Below are 15,850 nucleotides of genomic sequence, written 5' to 3'. Positions count from 1 at the left end.
AATTATACAACAAATGCTAAACAAGTACATTTTCATTATTTATGTACTTGCTAAGTATTCCGGCAAAGGGGAGGGGGGGCATCTGGAACCCTGGAATGCAATCTCAGCCATTGTGGAAGTCACGTGATCAGCACCATGCTCTGGATGCCTTCACTCCAAGGTAGGAGTGAAGGCATCCAGAGGCCGGATGAGTCCCGGAGTTATCCCATACAGGGACACTTGTCAGCCTGTGTTCCCTGCATGACATGGCAGTCAGCCCCTACTAATTGTACCAATGTCTCTCTAAAGAACTGAGGTACAAAATTTACAGTGCCTTCAATTGCCATTGTGTCGAATGAGTGTGTAACCCCTCCTCCCCCATCTGGCAGCTGGAACCAACCTGCTAGCCACATGTGCATGCCAAGCCAATAGTACGCTTGATACCTTTAGAAGCCGAGGTTTCATGAAGTTTCTCTTCAATAAGAACACTGCAGTACAGCTAACTCGGATTAACATGTTATCAAGAGCAGATATATGCCATCGGACTGTGGCACCTATCGGTCTGCTATGAATGTCAGTATATTTGCTTTCACAGATGGATGTGTAGTTTGCTAAGGTGATAAGTCATAAACCAATAAGTGTTGTTATAATGCCACACATAAGCAAACTTTAGAACCAAAAAAAATTGTGTACAATTCCTATATGAAAACAAACTTGTGCAGAACTGAGAGGTGATTTTTAAGTGATGTTTCTCAAAATATGTGAGAAATATGTGGCAGTACAAGGAAAACATTTCCCACATCTTCTGTTGCAAAAGTACATGATTCCTTGTATTTGTAAAATTACATTAATTAACATAATCTATGCACTTGAGTTGAGGAGTTTCACTAAGTCCAATTTTGTCAACAGGCATTGTGGTTCCAGCTGTTACAAGCCGAATCCATCTCCAGACAGGAAGTGAAAATGAAAATGGGGAAATCGTCGTCTCAGATTTTCCTGAAATTTTAAGATGTGAGAATCTGAGAAATACATGTATTTTATTATCTTTTTTATTTTAATTTTCACTCGAGATATAGCTCTTCAAAGTTGACCATGTGGCAGCCGTTCTGGACATCAAATTTTTCAAATTGCAATATCTTCAACAAATAGAGCTAAATGGATGAATCTTTTTTTGTTTTGAAGTATTTATGTTTTTACATATTACAAACAAATAATATTTCCAAAACCAACATTGGAACAGCAATTAAATAAACAAAAGTTTTTTTTGAAAAATTGTTTATCTCAAAAACACCAATCATCCACTTGCGGACATATTTGGAACCATGGAAATGTTCTGGAACAAGGAACCTTCCAGAATGTAACTTTCAGATAATTCCACATCGTAACAGAAACTTCTTGAATTTTTCAGATAACTCTGGATGTTTGGCCTAGCATATAAAAGGGAGGGCACATGGAATTCATGGTTCAGTTGTCAACAGGCAAACAAAGAGAGCAGAATCAAAATGCTACAATAGATTATGTAGAAGAATATGGGCCACCTACTACTGGGCCTCCATGAAGGCACAGTAGTAACGTCGTAATCAAGGGGTCCCGGGTTCGATATCTGGTGGAGGCACATGGCACAGTGGTTCGGATCTCACCTTAAACCATAGGTATAGTCCTGTGCATAAAGTGGACTTAAAACTCAAACCAAACCAAACCACCTACTACTGTTGCAACTGAAGATGGTAGTGACACACGCTTTGTCTCTGAAAATGAAGAGTTGAAGCAGCTAAATACAACAGCATCAGCCGTTGGAGTGTCACCTGTTAGAAAGCCTGGTTACCTGAAAGGCAATCCACAACCATAGGTAAGAAGAAAATGAAAAGAGCTTGTAACAGCAGTAGATGTGTCAACTGGAAAGAGTCTGTCCAGAATATTTCAAGCTGAATCGACCTCCCATCTGGCAGAACATAAAGTTAATCCACAATGTGAGTGTTGTGAATTATGGTTAAAAAATATAAATACAGCTGTTGAGTCATGCACAACTTACAACCAAAAGGTTCAAGTTATGTCTATTGTTCCCAGATCTGTTACTAAACAGCAGATATTACCTAGGTAGAACACATCCCAAATTCTACCAAACACATGACTGACAAATCGGGAAGACTGGTGTTGGAGAAAGGAATTTTTGACATACCACACCCCTACTGTGGACATCCAAGATATTAGAGCTAGAAAACTGGAAAACAATTGGACCAGTGAAAGGAATCCAAAAGTCTCATGTGTGGGCTTATGATGGAAACAAGCTCTCCATTTGGCAACAGTGAAGGATATAACAGCTGTTAAACTGCACGATCTCCAAAGTCTCCAAAGTTTAAAGACTGGAATGTTTGTGGCCTGTGTGTCTGAAGGTGAATGGTGGGTGGTAGAAGCTACACAGTTCAGCAATGAGTTACAGGAAGTTACTGTTAACTTCATGCTGCCTCATAGCCTATCCACTGGGTACCGATTTCCTGACAAGAAACAGCAAACTTATCACACATGTTCTATCCCATTGCATGATATTCTAAAGACAATTGATCCTCCTGTCCCTGTTGGTGCATCAGTAAGAGTTCATTCCATACTAGATGCTGACACTAAATCTATTCAGCAACTGTTCAGTGCTTATAATGGATTAGGATAATAGGTGCACTGTCTTTCTTATATTAGAACTTTTTTTTAATTGCTTCAGCAAACAGTGTCTTATAGCATATATGCATAATATATATTCCATAAAACAATTTATAAGTGTATTAATTAGGACTGAGCCGATACAACTTCGAACCGATACTCTCACCAATTCCAACCGATATCGGTATAATTCCAATTTAAAATAACAAAGGCTAGTTATTACATATGTGGGTGTGTATATGTTTAGTATTCTTACATTTTGTAGATATGTATTTTTGACAAGGGGCGACGAATAAATGAACCCACCAAACAATGCTATCTCGCAACAATGCATCACAACTTTACAAATATTTTATAGATCAGTGACAATCGATCAGATGTTTTAAATATGAGAAGCTAAGAAGGCGATCATACCCCCCCTCCCAAGCCCCCATGTTGAAAAATGAGATCATGCCTCTTCAACCTCCTTTAAACTAAGAGATCACGCAAGGATAATTGGCGATTTACTAGCCCCGAACACAACGTCTAAAAAACTAACAGTAAAACTGTAATGTAAACCCTACCTAGTTTCCTTGTTGTCCTTTAACAAAGAGAATAATAAATACTAAACGAAATGTAAGGAGAGAATGATAACTTGCCAGTCTCTTGCTTATATATCAGGCGATTGACTTCAGTACAGTGATATTCCGACTTGACTTTGCTTTCGACATATATACTTTCGGCAAATGATTTCTAAACAAGTATTAAATACTTAGTACTAGCCCTTGGCGTGGAAGGAAATTCAAACCCACCACTACACTTTCCAGAAAGTAAGTGCAATCAACTTCTGTTCAAATAAAATTATTTCCTTGCCGCGTTCCCTGTGCCGAAACATGCCTGTTGAAACAGAGTTATGCAGGTCGGGACAACAAAAGTCTAAAGTTTGAAAGGAAAAGGGGGATTAGCCCAAGTACTTGAATTTCCAGGAATATGCTATGTACTTTGTCTGAGATACGTCCACCAGCACGTGGCCGATGACTGTTTTGACTGCGGGAGGTCTATAAATAGAGAAATGTCCACAATACACCACGTGCCTCGTGGCTACCGGGACCTCATTGAGATTATTGTGACACGAGACGGCATCTGTAGGAACAAAGCCTGCTAGACTTCGAGATAACTAAACAGAAGCAGCGAACTCCTATGGGGATAATTTCTCGTTACCCTTGATTTGCAAGATACTTTACAGCGAGTCTTTTCTGCGTATGGATCTTTGTCATGTACTTGCTGTTCACGGAACTTGAATCCATGTTCAATTAACAAATGCACAAATACCTATTTTTCTTCAAAGCCAAATGTAAGTTGGAAAAGGTGAATGAACCTTTGAAAAGAAACAAATGTTGGTTTTGGACGCACTTCTAGCGACTCAAAAACAATGGCATCAGCTGGTATCAGTGAAATAATTTTAACCGATACCACTGGTATTGGCTGATACAGATACATCAGTATCAGCTTAGCTCTAGTATTAATGTAACATTTTCACGGTTCCAAATTTGTCCAAAAATGGATTTAAAAAAAAAAAATCATTAAAAATTCGAGAAGCAAAATTGCATGCTCCCCTTTTCAGAATATGTAGTACCCTTAGATATACAACTATTGTAATATTTTTAGAATTTTTGAGATTGGTGTTTTTGAGATAAACAATTTTTAAAAAAAAAACTTGGTTCATTTTTTTATTGCTGTTCCAATGTTGGTTTTGGAGATTATATTTATTTATAATATGTAGAAACACAAATACTTCAAAACAAAAAAAGATTCATCCATTTATCTCTGTTGAGAAGATATTGCAATTTGAAAAATTTGACAGATCCAAAACTGCTGCCGCACGGTCAACTTTGAACAGCTATATCTAGTGAAAAAAAACAACTTATTTCTCAGAGTTTCTCAGTTTCACATACTAAAATTTCAGGAAAATTGATGATTCCCACCCCTCTGGAGATGGATTCAGCCTACACTGGCATACGTTCGAGGGGAACAACGCCAAATGAAGGCATTATATTTGTGGCGACCGGCTTCATGACCATATTTGTCATTTACCTGCTTGAAATCATCAAGAGAAAGTGACAATGTGGTTGTGATTAATACATAAAGCAAGAAAGTATAATAATACAAACAACATTTTTTGCTTGTATTTGATTAATAAAAGTACAGGAACATGAAGAACCTAGATGTATATGCAATTTGAGCAGTGTGAATGCAATTGATTTGACCTGACAATCATTCTACTCTTACACTTTATTTTAGCCTAAAGAAATAAAAAAAAAAGTACCTATCCATTATACCATGTGCTTCTGTATTTACATAAACTAGTCGTAAAATTTATGCTTTGAATATTTTCCTGAACAGCTATGCGAAGAAATTTATCTTATGTGCATATGAGTGGGATTAATAAACACAGTACGGCACTCTTTCAGGTGTTTGAAATATAAAAATGTTTACATGTAAAAGCCTCTTTTCCTTTAGGCTTATTCAATGTAGAGCAAAAGAGTATTTACTACAGTAAAAGAAAAAAAAGAAAAATACTATCAAAGATAAGGTGACGTGGGGTAACAGGGTGACATCAGCTGATAATACTGCATAAATAGTACTGGCCAAGGCAAGCTTAGGACACCCATGCCCAGGCTGGGATTCAAACCCAGGAGCCTTGGCATCATAGCACACTGTGCTGACCACAGCTCAGATAACATGCAAAAACTTCCATCATCTTTATAATGATCAGAACTGCATAACTGCCAAAAATGGCAACTTGATAGATTCAGTTGCAGTTGTACCAACATGAGTGTATTTCAATTCACGAGCTAAAGCGGTCATTTGTTTACCTCTCTTATAGGCATATGAAAAAGTCTCCTTTTGCTTGTGTCCAATTATTTTGTCTTGTCATATTTATAACTTCCATTCTTTGTTTCATTGACGAAAAATTAAATATTAAGTTGATCTTCCCCTTTGTGATGATACAAACGCTAGGCAATGAAAAAAGGTGATAAGCAGTGCTCGATAAATTTTCTTCAGAGTTAGGTACCAGGAAACCACCTACAAGCAATTGTGCATACTATAAGAAGCTGATCATCACCGAATTCAAAACATCGCTAAATCATGCGAGTTTAATTACCAAGTGCTTGCCAAGAGAAAGTGGGAAGAGGGGGGTGGGGACAAAGAGTAAGAAATTGTTACTGATTATATGGAATGTTCACAACGTTGGTAAAATAAATAATTTGCTAACTTACACTGTACTGCAATTTGAACTTAGAATTTTGTATCTGCTAATTTAAAAAATGGCAACATAACAGCAAAACATCACAGTCGCCATGGCGACCTGGATTTTTCGAGCTCTGGTGTTAAGACATGTTGTAAAACACAACACATTGTGAATTACATGGCAAGCAGCTGAACGCATCACCCACGTTCAATTCACTCTCATAGAATTGAGAATGCAACAGCAGCACAAGAGTTTTTCTGTTCTTTGCAGAGCAGGGTGCCAATTTGAAAACTGTAGTCCCATTTTGAAACCCGTAATCTTATAATTAACTGTGCAAAAATATGTGACAATTTATTCTGCTCATTCCACATTGTGACATGCTACTAAAACGCTACTTGTTAACACATAACCAACAAGATGCCAGTCCTAACTCAATCATGAAAATACACACTGCTGATGCCAGTAGCAATGCAGGTACAAAATTACAAGGAACCTTACCAAATTTTGATGGATGTCAATGAAGTTCAACGTGGTACCTGTTGTAGCTCAAGAGATACAAGAAGGATATACAAACTCTCTCTAAATCGCAAACCTTACTCTGGTATACACAGTAATAATAATAATAATATAGGGCATCTAGGCAGGCCAATACTTGGGCTACATATAGACGGAATAGCAATTCCCATGTTGTTTTTGTATATGCATGACTACTGGTGACATGTTAGCACCAGAGACCTCAAATGTGTGACAAAACAAATCTTATCTTGGAGAGATATCCTATTGGCTGAAAGTTAGATTGCAAATGTATAGCAAGTGGTTCTCTCAATACGAGTCGTTAAAGGTATAGTACCATTTAATGATTAATAATTTTTTCAAAGTTTCACAGGAGAAAGACAAAGTATCACAGAATTGTGAAAATGATTGTTACAGTAAATTTGAACCTTGGTGAAAGTAATTACCATTGTTTGGAGTTCAGGAAAGAGCAATTTATCGGTAAAAAAAATATGTAAAAATTATCTTATGAAAGCATCTGTGCTTCCATCGAGAAGGCATTTTTCATTCACAGAAGAAAGAAAAATCATTACAGAATAGTGATGATTGTGAAAGTAAATTTGAAACTTTCTGAAAGTAATTAGTACTCTCTGTACTTCTGAAAAGTCCTATCAGCGAAAAGAAGATGCAAGAGGTACCTTCCGCAAACATTCCAGTTTCCCATCGACAAGGCATTTCACAGACTATTCCCTCACCTGCAGCTGACTCTCCACATGAGGCTTGGAGGAGTGTTGTGCTTGAGAGGTATTTCTTCAATTTTACAGGAGAAAGTACTTACCGAACTGACTTTCCATACACTTTTGAAAGGTCGTGGAAATGTTTTTTTTTCCATTGGTTAATTTATTTAGCCGGTAAATTATGTATTTTTGAAGATTAATGTATCTCCAATGCACGAAAACTGTTGCCTCTATGTCCTTCCACTACGTGAATCAAATGTTGCGTGCGTTCGATGATGTAACCCCTGGTCAGTGTTTCCAACCTCACCATTGTTTTTGAAGAACATAACAATTTTGAAGATTACAATTTTAACTATGTTTGCCTAACCTAAACTTGCATGGTTCGTGGAGCTATTTATGAATGGTTTGTGGGGTTTTCGAACCTGGAAAAAATACAAAATAAATAACACGAAAGTAGGTATTTTTCGATGAAGAAGGATGCAACACTACATAACCACTGATCATGGACAATGCTAGTCAAGATTTCCCCACCATATTGCATGTAACGCAAGCAAAAACGAGATTATTTGCGTGAAAAAAACAAAATGGCACCTTCAAGAATCCTTAGGAATGCAGAATATGTAAGTACCAATGTGAAAAGGAAGAAAAAGGAATTTCAGACGATTGGCGGATGCTGAAATTTTAATGAGCCCTTAACATATGCCTGACGTAAATACGAAAGCATTTAGGGAAGTAATTGGCAATTGGAAACAACAAAATAGCTCACCAAACAGTAAACAGACCGATTTAGAAAACCCCCCTTTGCACCCCACATGTCTGATAACTAATATGACAGTAAACAAATGGCTGGTGACAAGAATAATATCACATAAGAGTATACAGAAGAGAAAAAACATTCTCAAGAAAATATGCAGTAAGTAATCACTACAATTCTGAATGTGTTAACAGACATAAATAGAAATCGAACCATGAAACAAATGTGTGTGCAGCATGATGAAATCTCAATTAAACAAGAGGAACTTGGACCTTGTTAAAGTTCTACACTGCACACACTGCCTGGTACTAATTTCAATTATCTTAATTGCCAGGGAGAATGAAGTGATTACAATTTCTCAATATTGTACATACCTTTAAGTATCTGACACATGGGCGAGTTCATGCTACATGTAATTACTGCGTAAACAACAAGTATTGTGCTCTTTTGAGCTTAATTTATTAAAAAATAGCCTAATAGTTTCCTTCTACCTTATTTCAAGGATATATGTAGCCTACTTTGGGTATTAATGACGACTTCCACATAAATTGTTAAAAAAGATGATTCAGGAATTCAGTTAACACGCTGAATGCAGAAATCATGTCTGTTGTCATCTGTAAAAAATATTTCCCACTTGGAATGGACATCATGGTGCACTGGGTGATTTATTAATGTAAATAAATATAAATTATGAAAATACTATTGCAACAGTTATTTCATATTTTGTATTCATTAACAAAAATAATTCTATATCTAATACATCTAATCGAAGGTAATATGCCTTCGAAACAAATGCAATCTTCTGTATAGCACACAAATTCTTGTTATGTAAGTAAAGTTGTCTGTTTTTACTTATTTACCACAGTAATGACATAATAGAATAAGTCCTAAAATGAAGCTTAGGTTAAAATAAATAACACTTTCTGCCAGATTGAATTATTAATAACTATGAAACCACATTCATCAAAAATGTAGTTTTTCATTTGAGACAGAGAAGTGATGTAAATATGTTAACAAAAATAATGCTCAAGACATGCATATACTTACCATATTTCTTGCATGTGGATAAGCAAATGCCGAGACAGAGTACGATCAATTTTACGACGTTAGCATTCACCACAATTTGTCTCTTTAAAATGGTCCCACTATTTTATTAATATCTGCGTCGTGGTAGTCGTAAAAAAAATTAATTAATTGTAATTGACGAACTTCACATTAATTGCTTTTGTTATATATGTATATACATCCAGGCATGAATTCTCCACTCAGTAATTTTAGAGCACATCACATATGGCTATTCCCATTAAACAGGTCGAGTATATTTATGTAGGCGTACTAAAACTTTATATAACACTGGTCACAAACTAATATAAACACTAGTGATACACGATGATAGCCTAAGTATACGTACTTCTTAGGGACGACCTACCTGTGCAATATAATGAAAATCACGTTAAAAAACCACCCGATAGTCGGTTTTCTTCGGAATCAGATGAGTTAGGATCTGCAACCCATTTGCAATTCGCACTTACAATTAACTGTAAAGTACTTGACATCTACGTACCAAAATTACCAATATTTTATAGCTTAACACTTATAAAACGAAACACACTTCGTCGACCACTCGCACAACTTGGCGCCGGTGTTGTTCTTCCACCAGATGGCAGCTAAAATCGTGACTTTCAGCGACATTTGCCATGTGATTCAAGCGAAGTCCGAATTTATTGGATTTTTGACGTGGGTTAATAAACAATCATTTTATTGTAATTTACAGTGCTTCAGACTTTTGTTCTAAAACTAATTCACATAAATTTTGACTAACATTTGAAATAAATACATAAAAAGCTTTGTAAATAATGCTGAATGATTGAAGACAGAAATAGGCCTAGTTCTTGTACTTGACAAATGACGATGATCAAAATGAATTTACACACGTTCTTCTTCCATCGACAACTATTCTATTATAATACAAAATAGAAAATCGAAGAATATAAAGAGTGATTTAACCAATTAAGACCATAAAACACCCCCATCTCTCCCTTCCCAGTAACGACATCAGGGGAGGGGCAGGAGGCTCATGCCCGCCCCTCAGAATATCAGCGCACAATAAATTGTGTTTTTTCCCTGCAATCTATCTTTCATTATTGTCAATGAAGGTGAATTTTTTTCCCGCCATGTTTACATTCCGTCACTATATTTTCATCTACGCGTTTTCTAGGAATGCCAATTGTCCCTATATGCTTGTGCAGAGGTTGTAAGCTGATTCTTCAGAACAACGGGGGCCAAACGACCCCGGTAGCTAGATACTTTGGCGGCGCCCTAGGCAGGATAGGTTTGTCCCCCACTACTGAGCACCGACATTTTATGTGTGTCCTCCCTCCGGTATTTTCTCCTTGTGCCATGTTTTGTGACAGGCCCGTAGCCGTACCCAGGGGAAGGGGCAATGGGTGCCATGGCCCCCTTCGAACTATGACATTTTTAAAATGTGGACCCATAAAACCTACGAAAATATCATGGACATTTTTTTAAAATGTTGCAAGAATTTCTATATCATTCTTGCATAAATGAATGGGATTGTGAAGAGAGGCAGCTACAAAAGTTCGCAGTGTGCAATATTGTGTGATTTTAGTTTTATAACTATTGATGTAAGGCTACCGAACGTCCAATTCTATTGGGACAGTCCATTCTTTTTTATCCACGTCCCGACTTTTTTAGAACTGCAGTAGTGATGCGAGAATCTCTCTCTCTCTCTCTTTCTCTCTCTCTTTCTCTTTCTCTTTTTGTTAATTCACATTTTGACATGTTCTTTATTTTAATAATCATTACTATATATCATTTAGCTTATAAATATATAATTTTTTTAAAACATGGAATTATAATGGCTCTTCAGTGGTCCTGGTGTAAGAAAGGAAAGGAAATTTGACAGCATTGTTATTCTGCAGAACACAGTACTATTTGAATACTCCATTGGATGTAATCAATAAGCACCAAGCTGAACCCCGTGTAAGCAACTTGTTGCTGATTTTCGGTTCGGGGGGGGAGTCTATCGGTCAGTTGATTTTTTTCCATTACTTTGGGCCGTAATATTCAATTCTTCAATTTAACCTTTAGCTCTAGCTGCAATACTACTACCATCATAAGTGGACACATTAAATACTCTGCAGGCGACCGTGGCATAGTTGTTATCACAGCACGCTAGCACCCCAGAGGTCGCGAGTTCCAATTCGGCTTTTGTGAGAGTCCTCTCACCAATTTCACCATGTCATCACAAACCCTTATCGTCGCGATTAGCCAAAAGTGGCAGAGAAACGACGTAGAATAACCTAATCTAATCAATCCAACTGCATTTTGTATCTTCTCTTTGTTTTCATATCTGGCCCTCTCCTCAAAAAAAATCCTGGCCACGGACCTGTTTTTTGATATATACAACCTACAAATTGAAAGAAAACAAAGGAAAGCTCATTACAAAATATATATTTAAAGATTCGTAAAAGTCGGCGAATAGCAACAATTTCATTAAACTAACAACAATAACAGCGGCGCGGCATTGCCAGAATTTTGTTTTTCGGAATGGGATCACAGAGAAAAATATTTCGGGGCAAGTTGAGAATGTCAGTAAGTAAGGATAATGTAAAATGATATCCATATACAGGATAAGTGTGTAAATTAACCTCATAAATCGAAAGGGATTTATCATGAACATATTTTCGTGACGTGGTCGAACAGGGAACGCCATGTATCGACTTGGTGTCATTTTTTTCACGTGTTGACCCCCCAAAGAAAGTGTCTCACTTGAAAACCTTCAATGAGAACAAGGGTCGAGTAACACCTTCTCTCCTTACCTCTGCCAAGTGGAAATTTCTCGGTCGCATATTCGAGCTTTGTTGTATTTTCTTTTCTTCTTCAAGAAATGCTTTGAATGGTGCCCTCTATGCATGGCGCCCAAGGCTCAGCCCCTAGCCTACTACTCGCTATGGGCCCCCGGTCAACCAGTCCACCTTGCACCTCCCTTACCGTCCCACCCTCAGAGGAGAAGAAAAGTGGATACTGAAAGGCTTATTTAGCTCAAATATGCATTTTTTTGCACGGTATTTAGATTTAGATACATTTTAAGAAGACATGTTGACTTCTGATTTACTGGCTGTTTTATGATTTATCTTCTAAAGAGCTACGTCAAATGGAAATGCTATAATCTTCAATCACGTACCCCTCCCCTCTCGGCACTTCGCATTCCATTTCCTTCCACCACAGATTAATTGCCTTGCCACATTCATTTCAGCCCGACCCTGTGGCCGAGTGGTTAGCACATCGCGCTGCGACGCCAAGGGTCCCGGGTTCGAATCCCGGTCGGGCTTGGTTGTTTGTGAATGTCCATTCATCACTTTCATCACTTCATCACTCATCCCCGTCTTCGCAAATTAGCCTAGAGGCACAAAACGCGAAGTAAAATAAAACTAAATCAATCAATCAATCAAACATTCATTTCACTATATAATCCGTTTGAGGACCTCCCCGCTGGCGTAGTAACGCTGTCGCCTTGTAATCAAGGGTTCGATCCTGGTGGAGACACATTGCCAAGTGAGTTGGATGGATCCCACTTTAAACCGTAGGTGGCGTCTCAATTAACCTATCTGTGCATAAACTGGACTTAAAACATTATTTGATCTATTTTTTACGTTCGTTCAACGCTCTAAACTACCAAAGTGATAAACTCCCTTTATTTACTAAATCTGCTTCCGCACCGCAACAGAAATATACAAGCACATGTAATTTATTTATCTTACGTTTAGATGCACACAGAATATATCGTAGAAAGAAACTTAAGCGAAAATGCAAACTGGACCTGAGTACATGGAATTCAGTACGTGGGAAAATAGGAATTAAATTTTTGACAAGCAATATAAAAGAAAAACACTAAAAATTCCTGGACACAGCCTGGAATATTCAATCGGTTTTCCGTTTCATGGTTCGACGAACGTGATTTGTCCATCTGTAATGTTGCATAGCTTTTAATTGTAATCTTGTAGTTTAAAATATTATGTATTAAATGAAATATGAAATATTGGGGTACACTTTTCCGTTTATATCCTCGTTTACTCCAGTTACAGAGAAAAACATGCGTAATTCTGTTATTTTCTTTGTGTAGAATATCAACAATTGTGTGGTGCCTTTCAGATTCCCACAAATTAGATTTGGCTAGATCGTCAACACACTTCACCCAGAAATAAAGTAAAAAAACATATTAAAAAAAGGCAATTTGCCGTTTCCAGTCTGAGTCGTGACCTTTTTTCTGCTATTGTAAACAATACAAGTAACACATCGACACCGTAAGGAGGTAAATGGTATCTCTTTCCTAACCGATTGCCGAATGAGTGATTTTCAACGCTTCAAGGCTTAAAGTGGAGCTTCTTTCCTTTTTGTATTTTGCGGAAAACTGCGATTTACCTTCCGTAAGTCAAGTTCCACTTTAACTTCTCAGCGTTCAGATCGTTACGCTCTGGTGACTCTATCATCTTTATAGGTCGCTGGCGATGGAAGTTGGATTCAAATCGCTCTTCGTTTACCACAGACGTCGAAGGTAGCAGGTAGGAATTAACCTTTGTAAACTTTGTACATGTCATCTACTAATATTTCTATTCTTTGGGGTGTAAAAAAAAGTCTAAATTTATTCTGAGCTGTTTGTGTATAATTGATACGCCTCTTCTTTAAACATAGGCGTTGATACCTTTGAGTTTGAATTATTGGTTGCATTGTGTTTGATTTTATTTGTTTAGATCATATTTAAAGTCTTGTTTCTTTTACTTCTTCTTTAGACTCTACGAACCAATAAGTAAAACTTACAATCAAGGAAAATACAAAAAAACAAAAGTCTAAAGGAAGAGAAATGTTAAAAAAAATTTGCCCCGGGTGAGGATCGAACTCACGACCTTAAGATTATGAGACTTACGCGCTGCCTACTGCGCTACCGAGGCGATTCTGGACACAGCTGCACCTGGACAGTAAAGAAAATACGTACCGTACTTGTTCAACCTTGATTTCAGTCCTGTCTCATTTCTGCGTTCGTAGAAAAACCTCATCGATTGTTCATTCGCCTTGTGGTACTCACTCGATATGCAGTAGATCTACTACGTAATAGATTTCACCGCAAAGTGCGATCGAAGTGACTATGTAACAGATAATTCTTGTGTTTGATTTTAAATGGAAGTGAATTCCAGTGCTCAGTGTGGCATTTGAAAATCTTCGAGTGGGGGTAAATTCCAGTAATAACGCAAAGTGTTTGGGGGTTTGCGGGACAGAATTTTTTGGGTCGGGACGGGATCGGTACGGAATTTTTTTTAAATCCCGACATTCGGGACGGGAAATGTTCGAATTTTCCCGAAGCTCTGCAAATCTCGAATTCTACACGCCATTTTCACTTTAAGTGATTGTTTTTGCATTTCTGGAATAAAAACTAACAATTTCCGATAAGTTCCAGAAACTTACAATGCAGAAAACGTCGAGAATTAACTACTTTTTAAAATGACCACTCGGTATTTCCCCGACTGCTCGGGATCCCGAAAAGTCTGGAAGTCATTTCCCGAAGTCGGGATCTGGACGGGAAATTTCTTTCTCGATCCCGGTCCCGACTTTTCGGGATCCCGCACACACCTACCCGTGGAGACTCATAGTTGTTCGGATCCCACTTTAAACTTTAGGCCCAGTGCCGTCCGACTAGCCTTCTGTGCATAAAGTGAACTTAAAACAACTCGAAACTCTAGTAACAACTCTTGAAGCATCGGGTTTTGTGTGTGCCAAAAGTTAACAACTGAGTGGGGGGGGGTTGCAGAAATCAGGAGGGAAAAACCCTCCACCCCCCTTCAAATATCACCCTACTTGTGAACTGTGTTTTCGTTATTTCACTTCGCTTCTCTGGCAAATTGGGCCAATCCCGACAAAGAGCATGTGTGATGGAAGATTAGATAGAATTGTAGAAGGAACACTCAGATGCTCAAGCCGAGACTCGAACCCGGTTGCGAGATCGAAAGTTGACTACGCCACTTTTTCCTTCTTTTAAGAAACAATTTCGCTATTTTATTTTTCATTTTTCTTTATTCACTTTGACTCTTTTAATATTCAACTTCATAGAAAAACACCAAACCTCCATGTCTTACCCAGGATTCGAACCCGGGACACCGGGTTTACTACAGTTAGTGCTCCGGATGCTTTTGCAGGAACGCATCTCTTGTGATGATCCAACAGGATATCAATTTTCAGCATCCTCTTAATGTTCCCGACATAAACCCCATGGTTCCATACAAACATAAAACTGTCTATATGTACTACAGAAGATAAAAGCGGAAGAAAAGATGTGGGTGAGAAATGAAAGTATCAAGGGAGAAAGTAAAGGGTAAGAGGAGAGAAAAACGGGAGATTAAAAATGCCTTCGCGAAGTAAACGGAAATAATGGAACTGAAAATAAAGAAAAATATAAACTATAAAGCTGTATTGGGAGAAGAAGGAACATTAGAATAGAATCTGAGAGAGCGTGAGAGAGAGATTAAAGATAAGGAGAGAGTACGGCAGAGAAAATAAACGTAATGATAAAGAAAAGAAGGATAATATTTGAACCTCACATTTGGTGATTTTTCTTTCATTGGGTTACCAGATCGCTATGAGCGAAATGTAGGACATAATGTCCCAAAATGTAGGACGCAAAACACTCACAATAAATAATACAGATTTCTAGAACAAGTTACAAAGTCATTTAAAATTAGCACTTTTCAGTTGTTTTTTTTAAATATGATTTATTTACGACCTGTTAAGTGCAAAATTCCTAAACTTGTAATCAAAAGTAAACAGTACACTTCTTACTACATATTTTAACTGGTACTTTTCAAAGTTCTCAAAATTTCAGGTTTAGTCAAAGTATATTTCTGAGAGACTGATGAACCAGTGCCAAACGTTTTACAGACTTTAGTCCATCGGTGTAAACACGAAGGCAAGAAATTTTGCTCATGCACCGAA

General features: G+C 37.6%; 1 protein-coding gene and 1 non-coding gene across 4 annotated transcripts in view; both read right to left on the bottom strand.

Annotated features, from left to right (window-relative positions):
* The window catches only part of bur (GMP synthase burgundy), a 64,553-nt gene extending 55,033 nt beyond the window's left edge, over nucleotides 1-9,520 (bottom strand). Inside the window, exon 1 of one of the 3 annotated variants that reach the window (XM_083132182.1) lies at nucleotides 9,276-9,520. Coding sequence is in view for 1 of the 3 variants with exons in the window: in XM_083132181.1 (XP_082988307.1) it covers nucleotides 8,894-8,896 (3 nt within the window). In the remaining 2 variants the exon portion in view is untranslated. The other 2 variants (XM_083132183.1, XM_083132181.1) reach the window with 2 other exon arrangements.
* Nucleotides 9,521-13,745: 4,225 nt separating this feature from the next.
* Nucleotides 13,746-13,818, bottom strand: TRNAM-CAU (transfer RNA methionine (anticodon CAU)). The gene has a single exon. It is a non-coding gene; the product is annotated as a tRNA-Met (tRNA).
* Nucleotides 13,819-15,850: the final 2,032 nt, after the last annotated feature.

This window comes from Lepisma saccharinum, chromosome 12 (assembly GCF_977018435.1).
Source record: "Lepisma saccharinum chromosome 12, izLepSacc3.1, whole genome shotgun sequence".
Classification (NCBI taxonomy): domain Eukaryota; kingdom Metazoa; phylum Arthropoda; class Insecta; order Zygentoma; family Lepismatidae; genus Lepisma; species Lepisma saccharinum.
This window is presented reverse-complemented; position numbering and strand designations above follow the sequence as displayed.